Consider the following 13775-nt stretch of genomic DNA (forward strand, 5'->3'; position numbering starts at 1 on the left):
CTGATGTGGTTTCTGAGTTGTGCGAATGCTTAACGAATCGGTTTGACAAAAGAAACACAACTTAACAGTCAATCAGGAGATGTGATCCACATCACCGGAATTTATTATCAATGTGTTTGTGCATGATTTTATCTACATATTTCTACATATACAGACACGTTTGAGAACATGTTATCAAGAGTAGACAGATGGAGGAGATAAATGGCTTTGTGTGTGGGAAGGGCAGTGTGATCAACACGTACGTGTGTGTAGCAGTGTGGATACATATAATAAAAAAGAATGACATCATGTGTCACCATGACAACACATTGGCCCACAGGAAGGCATGCTTTAATGTTAGAATTGACTACATCCCAATAGATTCCAACCAGAGGATGGAATTAAATAAAACAGAGGAAAAAGATTGGAAAAATCGGACTTGGGTGCATATAGAAGACGTTGAGGGGTTTTGGAATCACGATTAAGGGTGTGTGTCAAAAAGGGAAGGGCTCATGCAATCATCTCATACATTCACTCTTTGCTTTTATAAAGCCTTGTATATATATATATATATATATATATATATATATATATATATTTTTTTTTTTTTACAGAAATTATGCCATTAAGGGGATGTTCACAGCCTTGTCTGCCTCGCTGTCACTGTTGTTAGCAAGCTGCTATCCAACAGATGTTGGAATGTAATGGAATAAACACAACGTGCCTTGAAGTGCATGTCAAAGGTCATCAAGTTTGCAGTATGCGGGAAATGATCCAATTCCACAAAAGTGGTTCAAAATTATGATTCTTTTTTTTTTTTTGTGAATAATTCAGATTTGTTCATCCTTCCTGCCAGTGACAAATAGTGACAGGCAGAATCATTAAATTCCCAATTTAACCTGCTGCTATTCACAAAATAAAATAATAATGAACAAAACAGAGCCGCATTTTTAAAAAAAGATATATATACAGTAATCGCCACTCCATCGCGGGGTTACGTTCCGGACAAGAAGTGAAATCCGCGCTCTAGAAATATCTTATTGAAATACTCTAGACATACTTTATAGCATTTATGGCACTTAAAGTTCTTTCAACATATTTCAAATAATATAAATGCATTTAAAACACATAAGAGAGAAAGCAAGAGCAATTGGTAACACAAAAATATTGTATATCAGTGTAGTGAAACCTCGATGTGTTTATAGTGAACAAATACTTTTTTGCAAATTAACAAACTTATATTCTTGAAATACAGATTGATAATCATGCCTCATAAAGATGTATGAGGATTACAGATGATGACATTCAATGACACTGGTCAACAATAAATTGAAGCACAGATGACTTGATGAGTCCCTAAATGTAGTTTTCAAAAATGTCTTAATTTTTTTTCCCTGCCACATCAGGCTTTTGAGATATTTTCCCTTTTTGTCCAAGTTTCACCCGTAACACTTTGCCATGTATTGTATTTATAGCAATGGTGCTTCAGGAAAAAAAAAATCTTAATTCATAAAGCTTACCGACTAACTATACATTATCATATACTAACTATATTACATAAAATTATTAATATTATGGAAACCTGATGTGCCAGAAAAAAAACAAGGGCTGATTCCAAATCAGCGCAAAAAAAAAAAAATCTAAAATCTTTACTTGTATCTCTGAATAACAAAATGTGTAAAAGTTAATTTCCACTCAAACAAAAATATCAATGAAATTTGCTGAGCTCGAACCCGGAACCAGCGATGGAGGGCGTCTTATTATACATTTCTGTTTGGTAGTGTGTTGTGAGATTTTTTCAAATGGAAAATAAATGGTTGAGAAACTCTGACCTTGATCTCGAAATGATCTTTGGGGATTTGTGACAAATGCAAGCTGCAACTTCCGACGCTTCCGGCACGTGTTGGGAGAGTCGCGGCAAGGCGCCGCCATCCGTATGGCTTTCGAGTACGTGCACGCTCGTCACAGGTCCGTCCAGGCCGTGGTGAGGACGGCGAGCCGAGCCCTGAATCAAATGCGACCCTGTGTGAGCACCCCGAAAGTGGCAAAACAGCCCAAGAGGAGCAAGGCACCCATTACAGCAAAATCCACTTGAAGACAAAATGGTCCAGCACCAATTTGAAAGGTGACAGATGGAATCCAGATGGCACAAGGGGCCTGCAGACTGAGGATCATCATCTTGTGAAGATGCTTGTGCCTGAGGTGGGTCTGCGTTCTGATCCCTGATCTGATGTGAGGCGCTGAAACAGATGTGGACCCATCACACGGTGGCTGCTGTGTGTGTGTGTGTGTGAAATCGTGCAGTGATGCGTGGATACAACTCGCACCGGTGTGCACAAGTGTGTGTCTCGACTGAGTCAAGGTGATTAGGCTCGTAGCGGAGGTCCGGTAGCTCCAGCTAGGGGCGCCGTCGAGCCGGGGTCGTAACCCAGGTCCACTGCGGTGTGCGGCCCGCCAAACAACTGTCCTGGGAAAGGCTGGGCCTGGACCTGCCGGTCACGGAAATTCTGGATGTAGCTCTGCGTCAAAAAAAAAGATTGCAAAAGAATCAGACCTCTGTTATGATAGAAAACTCAAGGCTTAGTTATACACAGTAATTTTTTTTTCCAGGTGTATCCACACTACAAATATAATCAAAATGTAACACTTCTCACAGTCATAGATTCTTTATCCTCTTTGGAGATTTTGTGTTGAAATGAATGGATTAATTGCATTTGACTATTTTCTACATTGGACGGGAAGGCAGGAGATGATTTATGGTTTGTGTCTCCCACTTCCTTGTTTTTCACCAATCACACAATCTGCTGAGTACAGGGGGCGGGGTCTATTCTAGTGGAATTCAGGCTTCCTGCCCACCCAAACATTCTGGAAAAAAGCCTAGGACTGTTTGGAATCTTCCATAGCTTCTACTCACAGGTGAGAGAACATCGGTGTCATAGCGACGGATTGGATTGGGCTTGCGGCGATAGACGGGATCCTGGTGGAATTGCTTGGCTTGGTTTTGGCTGGAGGAGGAGCCCAGATGCTTCTTCTTCTTCTTTTTGTGGCGGTAGCGGTCGTCCCGCTGGCGGATACGCATCACCTGCATCCTCCTCTGCTGACGGCTGATGATGACTGCGGAAGGAGGAACGGGCCTCAGTTAGCAAAATGAAGTTGCTAGCACGGAAAGCGCTAAAGGTAGACTATTTGTGACCCAATTCAGGGGCTGGACCTTTTGGTGACCTTTCAAGACTCAACCCCTGAATTAGGGCGAAGCGAACACCACGTCTCCTCACCCTTAGTATGCGAGTAGCCCTCGGCGGTCACCTTCCACTGGACCACCACCCCCAACAGGGTGAGCGCAGGCCACACCCCCAGCACCACCCAGGTAAGCCAGCAAACGGGCTTCCCGGGGACGGCTTTCATCCGCTCGTACATGTAGAGAACGAGCGCAAAGAGCTCCACGAAGTAGTCCAGGGCGACGGTGATGACGGCGGCGCCGAAAACGGCGGTGGACAGCGTGGTGAAGATGCGCTGCCACTGGAGGGTGAGCACGGCGAAGAGCATGCCCAAGCCAAGCAGCACGCCTAGAGGCACCCAGACCGAGCGTGGCGGGCTGTGGGAAAGCTCCTCCATTCCCACCAAGGTGGCGACGGCCACCAGCAGGCCGAGCAGCAGACCCACCATGAAGAGGCCCACGCTACGAACCAGCATGGTGACCAGGCCGCACAACGTGCCGATGCCCAGGCCGATGCCCACCGAGGCCTCCACGCTCAGCTGGGTGTCCAGCACGCGCTCCTTGTAGCAGAGCATGAAGATGACCACGGAGCCGAACATCAGGCCTGTCAGGAACATCACCGCCTTGAAGCAGCGGTAGCCTGAGGAAGGGAGGGACGGAGGGAGGGGCCACCACAAATGGCTTAAATGGACAGAAGAACATCTTTGTGGATGCAAACGGGCTTATATTGCGTGTTCACCGCAATTCATTTCAATATCTACTATAATAAATATATTTATATTATTATTATTTATATTATTCATATATTTATCTTTAAAATTTAAATATATACTGACTTAAGTTAAAAAGACACATCTCGACTGAGAGACAATTAAGTCATTGATTACTGATGACTATTTTAAAAGTAACTAGAGCCATGATTTTTCTTTTTCTTTCAAAAAAAAAACTGTCCAGCCAAAGTGTGGTGAGTGTGAGGACAGCCAGAACTTCAACTCACCAAAGAAGCAGTAAATGACCCCAAAGAGGCAGCACATGGAGCAGACTACGGAGGGAACCACCTTGTAGCGGCCGGCCGAGTCTTCGCACCCGTTGAGCGGCCGGGTGCTCAGCTCCAATTCGGGGAGAACCTGCAGCGGTTCCAGGGTGGTTGTCATGATGAGCAAAAAAAAGAAGAATGAAGAGCCCAGAAATGGAAGATGGCAGGCCGATCAGATGAGAGGCCGGGGAATGCTGAGAGGATGGAGCGCCGGCCGGCTGCGTGCCTTCACCTGTGGATGAAACACGTGCCTGTGACTGCATTGACGAGACAAAATGTGTAGTCACCACAACAGATTGTCTGTCTGTCTTTTTTGTGTGGTGGCGTTAAGCCATTTGGTAGCGCAGATGCCATCATCCTCTTACATCAAAATCAAAAAAACCTCCCAGATGAATTTCGAGCCCGCTCTACAACATAAACACTGACCCCTTTGGCCTCTCCCTGTCTGTTGCTACGACAACGGCGGAACGCTGACAGACAAGCCGTGATCTGTCTCCTCAAAATGAAAGACGAGCGATTACCATGGCAACAGAACCAGAGCCAATCAGAGGCTTGGCATGCAGCCGTGCACGGATATATCGTCGATGCGCCAGTGTGGCGGTTATTATTGGACAAAAACAAACCATCGCCATACAAATATGTACATACCATAATATCAAGCAAACGCAAGATTGCCACGCCAGCAGACACACACAATGCAGTTGGAAGTAAACAACTCTTGTCCTTAACTGACTCGTGCACGCAGCTACCTCCCTTTGTGCTCTTCAGTCGCCATCTGAAGTCACGGGCGAACAAACGCCGAGTGGCTCGGACGAATTCTCACCGATCACTTTTATTCAGACCGGCCGATGCGGATCAATACGAGGCTTCGGTGGAAAGTGTCACGTGTACGACAGGCCTGAGCGTGACACAGATGACAACGTTCTATGGGAATCCGTGAGAATGGAATTTACAAAAGTGAATTTTGGGGGTAATTCCACTGTCGACCACTAGATGGCAGCACAGTAGTATTTTATAGTGTAAATAAGAACAAAAAGTAGTTTTAGTTTGAATTTACCACAAACTTCCTAAAAATCAACAGAAAATGCCGTTTATAACCTTCTGCACGAGTAGAAAAGGATTTTCACGATCTACTTTTCGTCAACCGCACGATTTCTGCCTTCGTTAGAATTTTGCACAGCTGCAGGTGGTTCACAGGCCACCCACCTCCGATCATCACACTGTAAGCGCCAACCTCCTCCCACAAAGCCTCCTCTTTTCCAGTTGCTTTTCAGCCTGACGAAAAGAACCAAGACGCCTCCGTGCGGCGTGAGCTGAGGAATCTCAATGATGCTTGTTGCCACGGACGACGGCTACCGTTTTTCAAGGGAACGAAACAAACAAAAAGCCGCATGGAAGTCTTGCAAGGATCTCATGCTGGGAAGGGGGAGATGATGTTGCATGACCCGACCAAAAGTGACAACCTGAATTATATTAAAACGAATTCATTTTTTTTTTGAAGGGGGGGGTGTCTTTACTCTTCAATAGTTTTGTGCTGTCATTTTTATGCAGAAGGAATTTTAAAAAAAAATCACAGCATGTTTTTTTGTATTCTTCACATCCTTTGTTGTTGTAGACAGAATCTTAAATATGTGCATTGAGCATGCAATATTTTATTATTTTACTGTAATATACATCCATTTAACAACTCACATGCAATTTTGCCCATTCTTTCAAATCATTTTAGTTCAAATCAATTTAGAATTGCTGTGGTCTTATCTAGCAGTGAAGAAAATTTGTGGGCACTCTATTCTATAAATTTATTCCTGGATTAGTGCAATGCGTTATACTTTGGAGCCCGCCAGCAAATGCTGCTAGAAAATTGACAAGCGCACAAAGCATCTGGAGCCATTGACACAGCTGCACGTAGGCTTGTATGATCTTTTTTATAAAATATGGATATTTTCTCATGAATATTTTGGTGTGTCGCTGTACGGCCTCGATTCTGTAACGAAGCTGATTAAAATGGATTAATGCTGTCAAACCGCCTTCTGGAGAGGCGTGAAATGCTTTGTGCTGCTTTCACGGACCGCTGGGAGACGTCAGTACCCCCGTGTTTGTGCCTCACGTTGCACTGCCATCCATCCATCCATGCTGGGCCACGCACCTTCCCTCGACGACGAACTCATCGACCGCGATGCGGCCATCCGGTAAACCCGGATCGACCTCCATCCTAGCCTGACCTCAATTCAATCCCGAACATAACGATTGTTTCTCACCAATGTCCTCAAAGCATCCGTTGTTTGACAGCAGGTGGTGCGAAAGACGACGGTCAGGACTTACCATCATCAGCTCCGACGGGGTGACGCGCCACCCCCGCGGCGTACTCATGACTTCAGAGGGGGCCACCGCAGCCCGAGCCCCGACCGTGTCATGAACACCCAGTCCAACAAAGGGTGTGTTCCGTCCGTCGGTGTAGGGCGAGACGACGCGTCTCTCCCGTGTCGGTAGATCCGGATGGGACTAGTCCTCCATGACTGGAGCGGTTTCAAATACGACGTCGGAATGGAGCACCGCGGGGAGGTCCGCAACCAAATGTGGAGCGGGCCCCGAGCCCGGATGGACGGACGCGGTGTGTCGCGCTACCCATGAAGGTGGCTGGCAGCCGCTCGTGACCGCGCATTGCCTGTTACACTGACGTGTGTGCAGCTCACAAGCGCCACCTACAGGCTGATAGTATAAAACACCCTCCGTCTTTAAAAAAAATAATAAAAATACTTCACTGTAAGGACGCACAAAAAACAAACCTCCCCTAAAGAAGGACCCACAAAAAATACCTTAAACCCAAGACAGACAACAGATGAATCGTCACGGTCATCACCGTGGTGTCATTTTTTACTCGACAGCTAATGACAAAATGGCCGCCCACTGAACAGGTGGACGTTGCTATTTGAATTTTAATTCTTATTCCACAAAATGCTATGTTTGGACTAATGGGGGCTCCTATTACATATTCAAGTCAGCAATAAAGTCATTTGAATCAACTTGCTAAATACCAAAACAAAATCAGTCATTCGACTTTATGGCAAAAATTAAGGATTATACAAGTTCGGTGCCTAGCAAACAATTTCAACAACATGTGTGTTACATGATTTTCTAGTTAGGAATACATACAGTATGAAATGTGATTTTTTTCTTATGAGGGCAATGTGTTGTTTTTATACACTGGAAAAGGTTTAACTGGTTATAATCTGTATACAGTCATTAAGTTAGTCAGAAATTTGAGTTGAACAGAACGAATAAAGTGATCAGTAATGAGAAAACTAGTTTTTAAAAAATCCTTTTTTTAGTTGTCTTTGTATTATTAAGCACCACTTTCTTCTTTTTTGCTGCGTATCGTGTTTTCGGTTCGATTCCTTCAAGCTCGGTGCAGAAATCGAAGATTGATGGGCTGTGCGGGAATAAGCAGCGTCCGCGTTTTGGCCTGGACGGGGGCTTGGTCGTCTCCCCCCGGCCGGACCTCGTAGCGCTGCATCAGCTGCAAACCGCAATTCAGCGTTCTTGACCAAGTTCTTAGCTATAAAGATTGTGGTCATGTGAGCCAACATGGCGGCGCTTACCCTGCACAGAGCAAAGTACATCTCCATCTCGGCCACCCTCTTCCCCACGCAGCCTCGCACGCCTACGCCGAAGGGGATGAAGCTGTACGGGTGGTGCTGGAAGAAACCTGGCGTCACCTTGTGGCCGGGGCGAAGCCAACGCTCCGGCACGAAGTCGTCGGCACGGGCGAATTGAGCGTGGTCGCGGCTGACCACGTAATGGCACAGGTGGAACTGGGTCTGGAAGCAAACGAGTGTGTCTTTAAGATCTCAGAGAAGCATCTGACTGTAATTTCAATAAACATTTTGTTGCTCCTTTTTGGCGTGTGGATTTTGGCCACCTGGTGGCAGTATAATACAGACGGAAAAGGATATGCATGTCGTCAGTCTAAATGTGTTGCGCCACCATTTATGTTCAATGTTTGTGTTTCTAAAAAATTACAACACAGCAACATTTATGGTATTTGTTAGCCCGTCTATGGCATTTCACATAGTCTGTTAGCATTAAGCTAGTGGATGTTTGTATCAAAATTCAAATGAGTTATATTACAACAAAAGACGTTGAGAATGTGCTGTATAAATAAAGTTCTATTCTATGTATATATGTGGAATAATTGAATAAAAATAATAAATAAATACACTATATTTCTTAAATTGTGTTTTTTTTCTAGTAAAAGGGTGTTTTTTAAAAAAGGTTTTAGACAGTGTAAGGAATAAACTATTGAAAGTCATTGTGATTAAAATCCAAAATAATCAACTTGAAAATTAAAATGAGTTATATTACAACAAAAAACGTTGAGAACGTGCTGTACAAATAAAGTTCTATTCCTATATATGTATATATATATGGAATAATTGAATAAAAATAATAAAAATAAATAAATATACTATATTTTTTAAATTGTATTCTTTTCTAATAAAAGTGAGTTTTTAAAAAGGGTTGAGACAGTGTGTAAAGAATAAACTATTGAAAGTCATTGTGATTAAAATCCAAAATAATCAACATGACTTTGTTTACTGTTTTAGACTAGCTCAATAAATATCGTGACAAGAAGAAATAAATAAATATACTATATATTTAAATTGTATTTTTTTTCTAATAAAAGTGAATTTTTTAAAAAGATTTTAGACAGTGTAAAGAATAAACTATTGAAACTAATTGTGATTAAAATCCAAAAGACTCAACATGACTTTGTTTACTGTTTTAGACTAGCTCTATAAATATTGCGACAAGAAGAACTAGGCAACAGAGACAAGGAATCCTTCCTTCTAAGAAAAAAAACGTGTCTGTACCTTCTTTGGAAACCAGTAATTGTCCACCATCACTTCATTTTCTGTAACAAAGCGTCCGTTGCCAGGAACAACAGGATACAAGCTGGAAAGGAAGAACAGATAGGAGAGTCAGCTCATACCAGAGACTGGAAAAATAACATTTGCTGCACGTAGAACCCAGACTTGGTTGGACGAGCTCACCGTAACGTTTCCTTGATGACAGCCTTCAAGTAGGGCATCGCTTGAAGGTCGTCCATTCCGGGTTTACGTCCGTCGCCGCACACGGCGTTGACCTCGGTGTAGAGTCGATCCTGAGCCTGCGGGTCCCTCGCCAAGTGGTACAAGGCCCAAGACAGCGTGTTGGAGGTCTGCCAGCATATCAACAGGTTCATTTTGGTAGGAGATCATTTTACAGTTGGAAACAGATATTGCTGAGAGTGAATGTTCCGGAAAGAAAAACAAGTTTCAGCCTGATAAGCGATTCACGCAGCTGCTTGCGGGCACAAGTTTTACTCAATCTTGCTCAAAGTATTTGGCTGCAGATTGATTCGCTCACCAGGAAATAATCTGCTCACAAGAAATTTCCCTGTAATCAAATGTTACAGCTTTTGTTTGAATCCAAAAATGAAACTCGAGTTTTTATTCGAGGCCTTTTTTTTTTTTTTTTTTTTTGCTTCTATTATAACAAAGACCAATTGAATGTGGTTGGACCACATTCCACATGTTTGGTGAAGGATTCTGAGGACATTATGGTGGCCGAGAAGTTTAAACCCAATTCCACACAAAATAGCAAATATAACGTATTTACAAAGCGAATGAAACTATGTTTTCGATGTCATGCTTCCCTTTAAATGCAGTGGCCTGTTCACATTCCACACCTTCCACAATGACTTTGTGTTGGAGACGAGCAGCACCACAGTGACATAATGAAAACATTCCCCTTCATAAATTAAGTTAAAATCCTGATTCCTTTTTTTATTGTTATAAGCAACACTGGACAGAATTTTCCCCTTACTCCAAGAATACACAAATGTGCGAACTAGGGCAAAATTAATAAATCGGGTGACATTCACTCTTTCAAAATAGGCAAAAATCGGCAGATTTTTTTGTCGATTTAGTGTCAAATTACGAGAGATAAAGATTACAATCAAATAGCCAAAAAATTGACCAAAAAAATGTCCGATTAGTGCAGATTTTTTTCACTCTGGTGTAGATAACAAATACAATATTGTCATTCATATATTTATTGTCATAAATTTTAAGTAAATATTACGTTTTGTTTTATAAATGACCTATTTTGAAAATTAATCGGCTAATTTTATCCCCCCCTAAAATGATAACCCCAATGCGAACAGTAAATATGCAGGAAAATCGCCGAGATGATCGTGTAAAAGTATCGGAGAAACGTTTCTCACCGTGTCGACTCCGCCCAACAGCAGCTCGGTCACGCTGATGTAGATCTCCGATCGGGTTATCTTATCGCAGGACAGCAGGTAGGTCAGGTATAAGCCTTGCGTGGGCTCACCTCGCTCCATCTGGTTTTGGATTTCAGCCAGTCTGCTGTCGATGAGCTTCTGCGCTATAGCGTCAAAGTTCACCGTGAGCTCCAAAACCCGAACAACTTTCGAGGTAGTATCTTCACCACTCGTCCAACCTACCAGTGTCATAGAGGTCATCCCAGGCCTGGATAAATCGTTTCCAGAAAGGCAGGATGCGGCGGGTCCAGCGTGGAAAGATAACAACAATCTCAGACAGCGTCAGCATGTCGTTGACGGCAGCGATAAAGCGCTCCGTGTCTTTCGGAATGTCCTCCTGGAGGCAACCCAGCCTGGTCTCAAACAAAATGGACGAGATACCTGCATTCGAGTAGAGCTTCAGCAGAGCTCACCCCCCCCCCCCCACCGTTGTCGTCACCGCCGCGCCGTCTCACCTTCGAAGCCGAACTTGTAGAGCTCGGCCGTCACGTCGGGAACGGAAATTCCGTCCGGGCTGCGGGCGCGCAGGAACTCGATGCGTTGCAGGAGATCTTCGACCACCTGGTGGATGATGGGAGCGTAGGCTGACACTTCCTGGAGCTTCAGCATCTTTGGGTTCAGAGCGCTGCGGATCCGGTACCATTCTTCTCCTTTGCTAAAAAGTCATCATGATGGAGTTTTTTGGGGTGGAACTTAGTCTCAAATTTTTTAAAACTAATTTTCACGAGATGTTTGCAGCCTGGACTCACTCTACATGCAGGCCGTAGGCTTGTCCCCTCAAGTCTCGGTATTCCTTCCAGTGCGGGAGCTCCGCTCGCACGGGGTAGCGTCCTTCCTGATGGATCACCTGAGCAATGAGCTCCGGACTGGCCACATTGACGAGATCAAAAGGGCCGAACTTGGAGCGCCAAATGGGCCCGTAAAGATTTTTTTGTGCACCCTGGGGTTAAAGGTCAGGTGAAAGAAAAATAGGTTCGAGATTACAAACAGCATGCAATTGATATAAGAATTTTTTTATATTTTTGGCCTTCAAGGGTTTTTCCACACAAATATATGACTGATAAATAAATAAATCTCACGCTACTTCATCGTAGTTTTCTTCGGCGGGCCATTATGATTGCCAACATCTTCTATATAAAGTATAGGCTACAAAACAAACTAGTTTTGAAATCAGAGACTAGAAAAAACTTCAAATTTCTTAAAAAGACGACTGGTAATAAAAATTGCGAGCAATATATCAAGTTTTTTAAAAACTGAAGATATTTTTTAATTTTAATATTGACAGATGAAATTAATGCAAAATTATATTCGTAGATTCTTTTTTTCAGACAAAAAAAATAATCTACGGATAGTATTCAGAAGACATTATAAAGCTAATCGAAATAATGCAAAATTAGTCTTTGCGGGCCACATGAAATGATTTGGCGGGCCGTATCTGGCCCCCGGGCCTTCTGTTTGACACCGATACTCTACGGCCATAACTAAAATCAATTAATAAGTGTGCCAAGGATGTTATAGATAGAAAAATGGCAATCTAGGAAGAAAAATCACAGCAACGTCCGACTTTGTTTACGCCGCCGTCGTAAAACGAGAAGTCAATGTTCCATTAATTAGATATCCATAAATAGAATTTAAGCTACGTGATAACCACGGAGCTATGCTCTGTATGATTTATTTAAAAATAAATACATATATGAGCATTGGAAAATCGCTAAGTGCATGTACGAAGTGCGTATATTTGTACAATGACCTTCAATTATGCGGTAATTAGACAGGACGCGGTTTTGAAATATAGGTCCGTCGAATCAAACTCCACGAACTGAAAATTGGGACGGTGGTTTTGCTTACCTGCAGCAAGTGACTCTTGTCCGCATAGCCTTTGAAAAATAACCAGAAAAGAGTTTTGGACAAAGAGGGTCCGGGTAAGTCATCGATGGTCTTGAGCTTGGCCGCTTCAACTTCAGCCCTTGCTTGGACAAGTGTTCTGGTCCAGACGGCGACCGAACCTCCGCGTCCGAAGAGTGCAAAAAGGCGAGGTGGAGAGGGGGACATTTGTTTTCTTGTTGTGGGCTCTCTCTTCACTTATTTAGTTCGGAGAACGGCTGGGCTACGGTGTTTTTTGTTTCCTTGATTTTGGGCTTTGGGCGTCAAATGTCAAACTGTTGCGTTTTGTCACCCAGTGGACATTATGTGCAACTGCGCCACAGATTTTTTTTTTTTTTTTTTAAATTCCATTGCAGTACACACAAGTTCCGAGAAGTGTGTGTGTGTTTCAGGGTTTAATATTATTCTTGTAAAAAAAAAATTGGGATAATTAAATAGTACTAACCTTCTCTAGAAATTAGTTATAGTTTTGGTGTGTTTTTAACCTATTGTACGTCTTATCCCTGTTATTAATTTTTCTTATTTCTTTCATTTGTATGACATGTATTAGGATGCATATTTCTCTATCCATTGAAATTTTATTCATATTTCTGGAGAATGCCAATTCGCAAGCCCCTGGAGTTTTTTTTTTAGACATTCTCTATATTTATTTAATCTATGTGCATTTTAAATGTTTTTATACGTGGAAATAAACTAACAAACGAAAAAAAAAACTGCAATGCTCAATTGTTATTTTTTTTTATTTTTTCGTTGATGACCTGCATATCCTGCTATTTTTTTTTTTCTCACAATGTCTTTGTGGTTTGTTCAGTCTAGGGGAAAAAATAACGGTGCAAGAGCCAAAGTGGATGAATAACAGTTTATTTATGCTGTGTGGCTTCGACAAAACCAGTCTGAGAGACTGGAATGTTAATACATTGGGTTACATTTTCATCTGTGAGGTAGAAATAAGGTTGCAATCACTTCTGGGTCAAACAATGACATAAATGTACTGTTTGAAGAAAACCATCCATGCACAATAGCTGAAATCAAAAATGGACATATTGTATGTCATACAAGAAAACTCAAACCCCAAAAATGAAGAAAAAAAAAATCTTGTTCATAGTATTGTTAAAGCCACAACATTTAAATAAACTTTTATCATACAGCATTTAATAAAATGCAATGAGCCACTTCTTCATGCACAACGATGCGCTATAAAATGATGGTTAATAGGGCAGACGGCATAAACATTAGAAAATTGCTTAAAAACAACATGCACTCATTTTAATGAGATCACATGTACAAAGGATAAATTCGCACAAACACCTTTACAAACAGTCTCAATGAGTTTT

At 42.5% G+C, this 13775-nt stretch overlaps 2 protein-coding genes across 3 annotated transcripts; both read right to left on the reverse strand.

The window, feature by feature from the left end:
- Positions 1-61: 61 nt before the first annotated feature.
- Positions 62-6915, reverse strand: tmem198ab (transmembrane protein 198ab). 2 transcript variants are annotated; one of them, XM_088362723.1, is made up of 6 exons: positions 6555-6915; positions 4194-4464; positions 3255-3836; positions 2894-3093; positions 2307-2498; positions 62-2219 (listed from the first exon to the last, which is right to left on the reverse strand). In XM_088362723.1, exons 2-5 carry the CDS (start codon positions 4348-4350, stop codon positions 2346-2348), a joined length of 1092 nt encoding a protein of 363 aa, XP_088218849.1. In that variant the 5' UTR covers positions 4351-4464; positions 6555-6915; the 3' UTR covers positions 62-2219; positions 2307-2345. The 2 variants fall into 2 exon arrangements, with proteins under 2 accessions (XP_088218849.1, XP_088218841.1); XM_088362715.1 differs by having other exon boundaries at positions 62-2498.
- Positions 6916-7072: 157 nt separating this feature from the next.
- On the reverse strand, positions 7073-12728 carry cyp27a2 (cytochrome P450 family 27 subfamily A member 2). The gene is made up of 9 exons (XM_088362680.1): positions 12406-12728; positions 11307-11497; positions 11013-11212; positions 10741-10938; positions 10498-10661; positions 9284-9450; positions 9104-9185; positions 7832-8050; positions 7073-7749 (listed from the first exon to the last, which is right to left on the reverse strand). The coding sequence occupies exons 1-9, from the start codon at positions 12607-12609 to the stop codon at positions 7630-7632; spliced, it is 1545 nt and encodes a 514-aa protein (XP_088218806.1). The 5' UTR covers positions 12610-12728; the 3' UTR covers positions 7073-7629.
- Between the last annotated feature and the right edge of the window lie 1047 nt (positions 12729-13775).

This window comes from Syngnathus floridae, chromosome 2 (genome assembly GCF_059516105.1).
Source record: "Syngnathus floridae isolate MCC-2025c chromosome 2, RoL_Sflo_1.0, whole genome shotgun sequence".
Lineage (NCBI taxonomy): Eukaryota > Metazoa > Chordata > Actinopteri > Syngnathiformes > Syngnathidae > Syngnathus > Syngnathus floridae.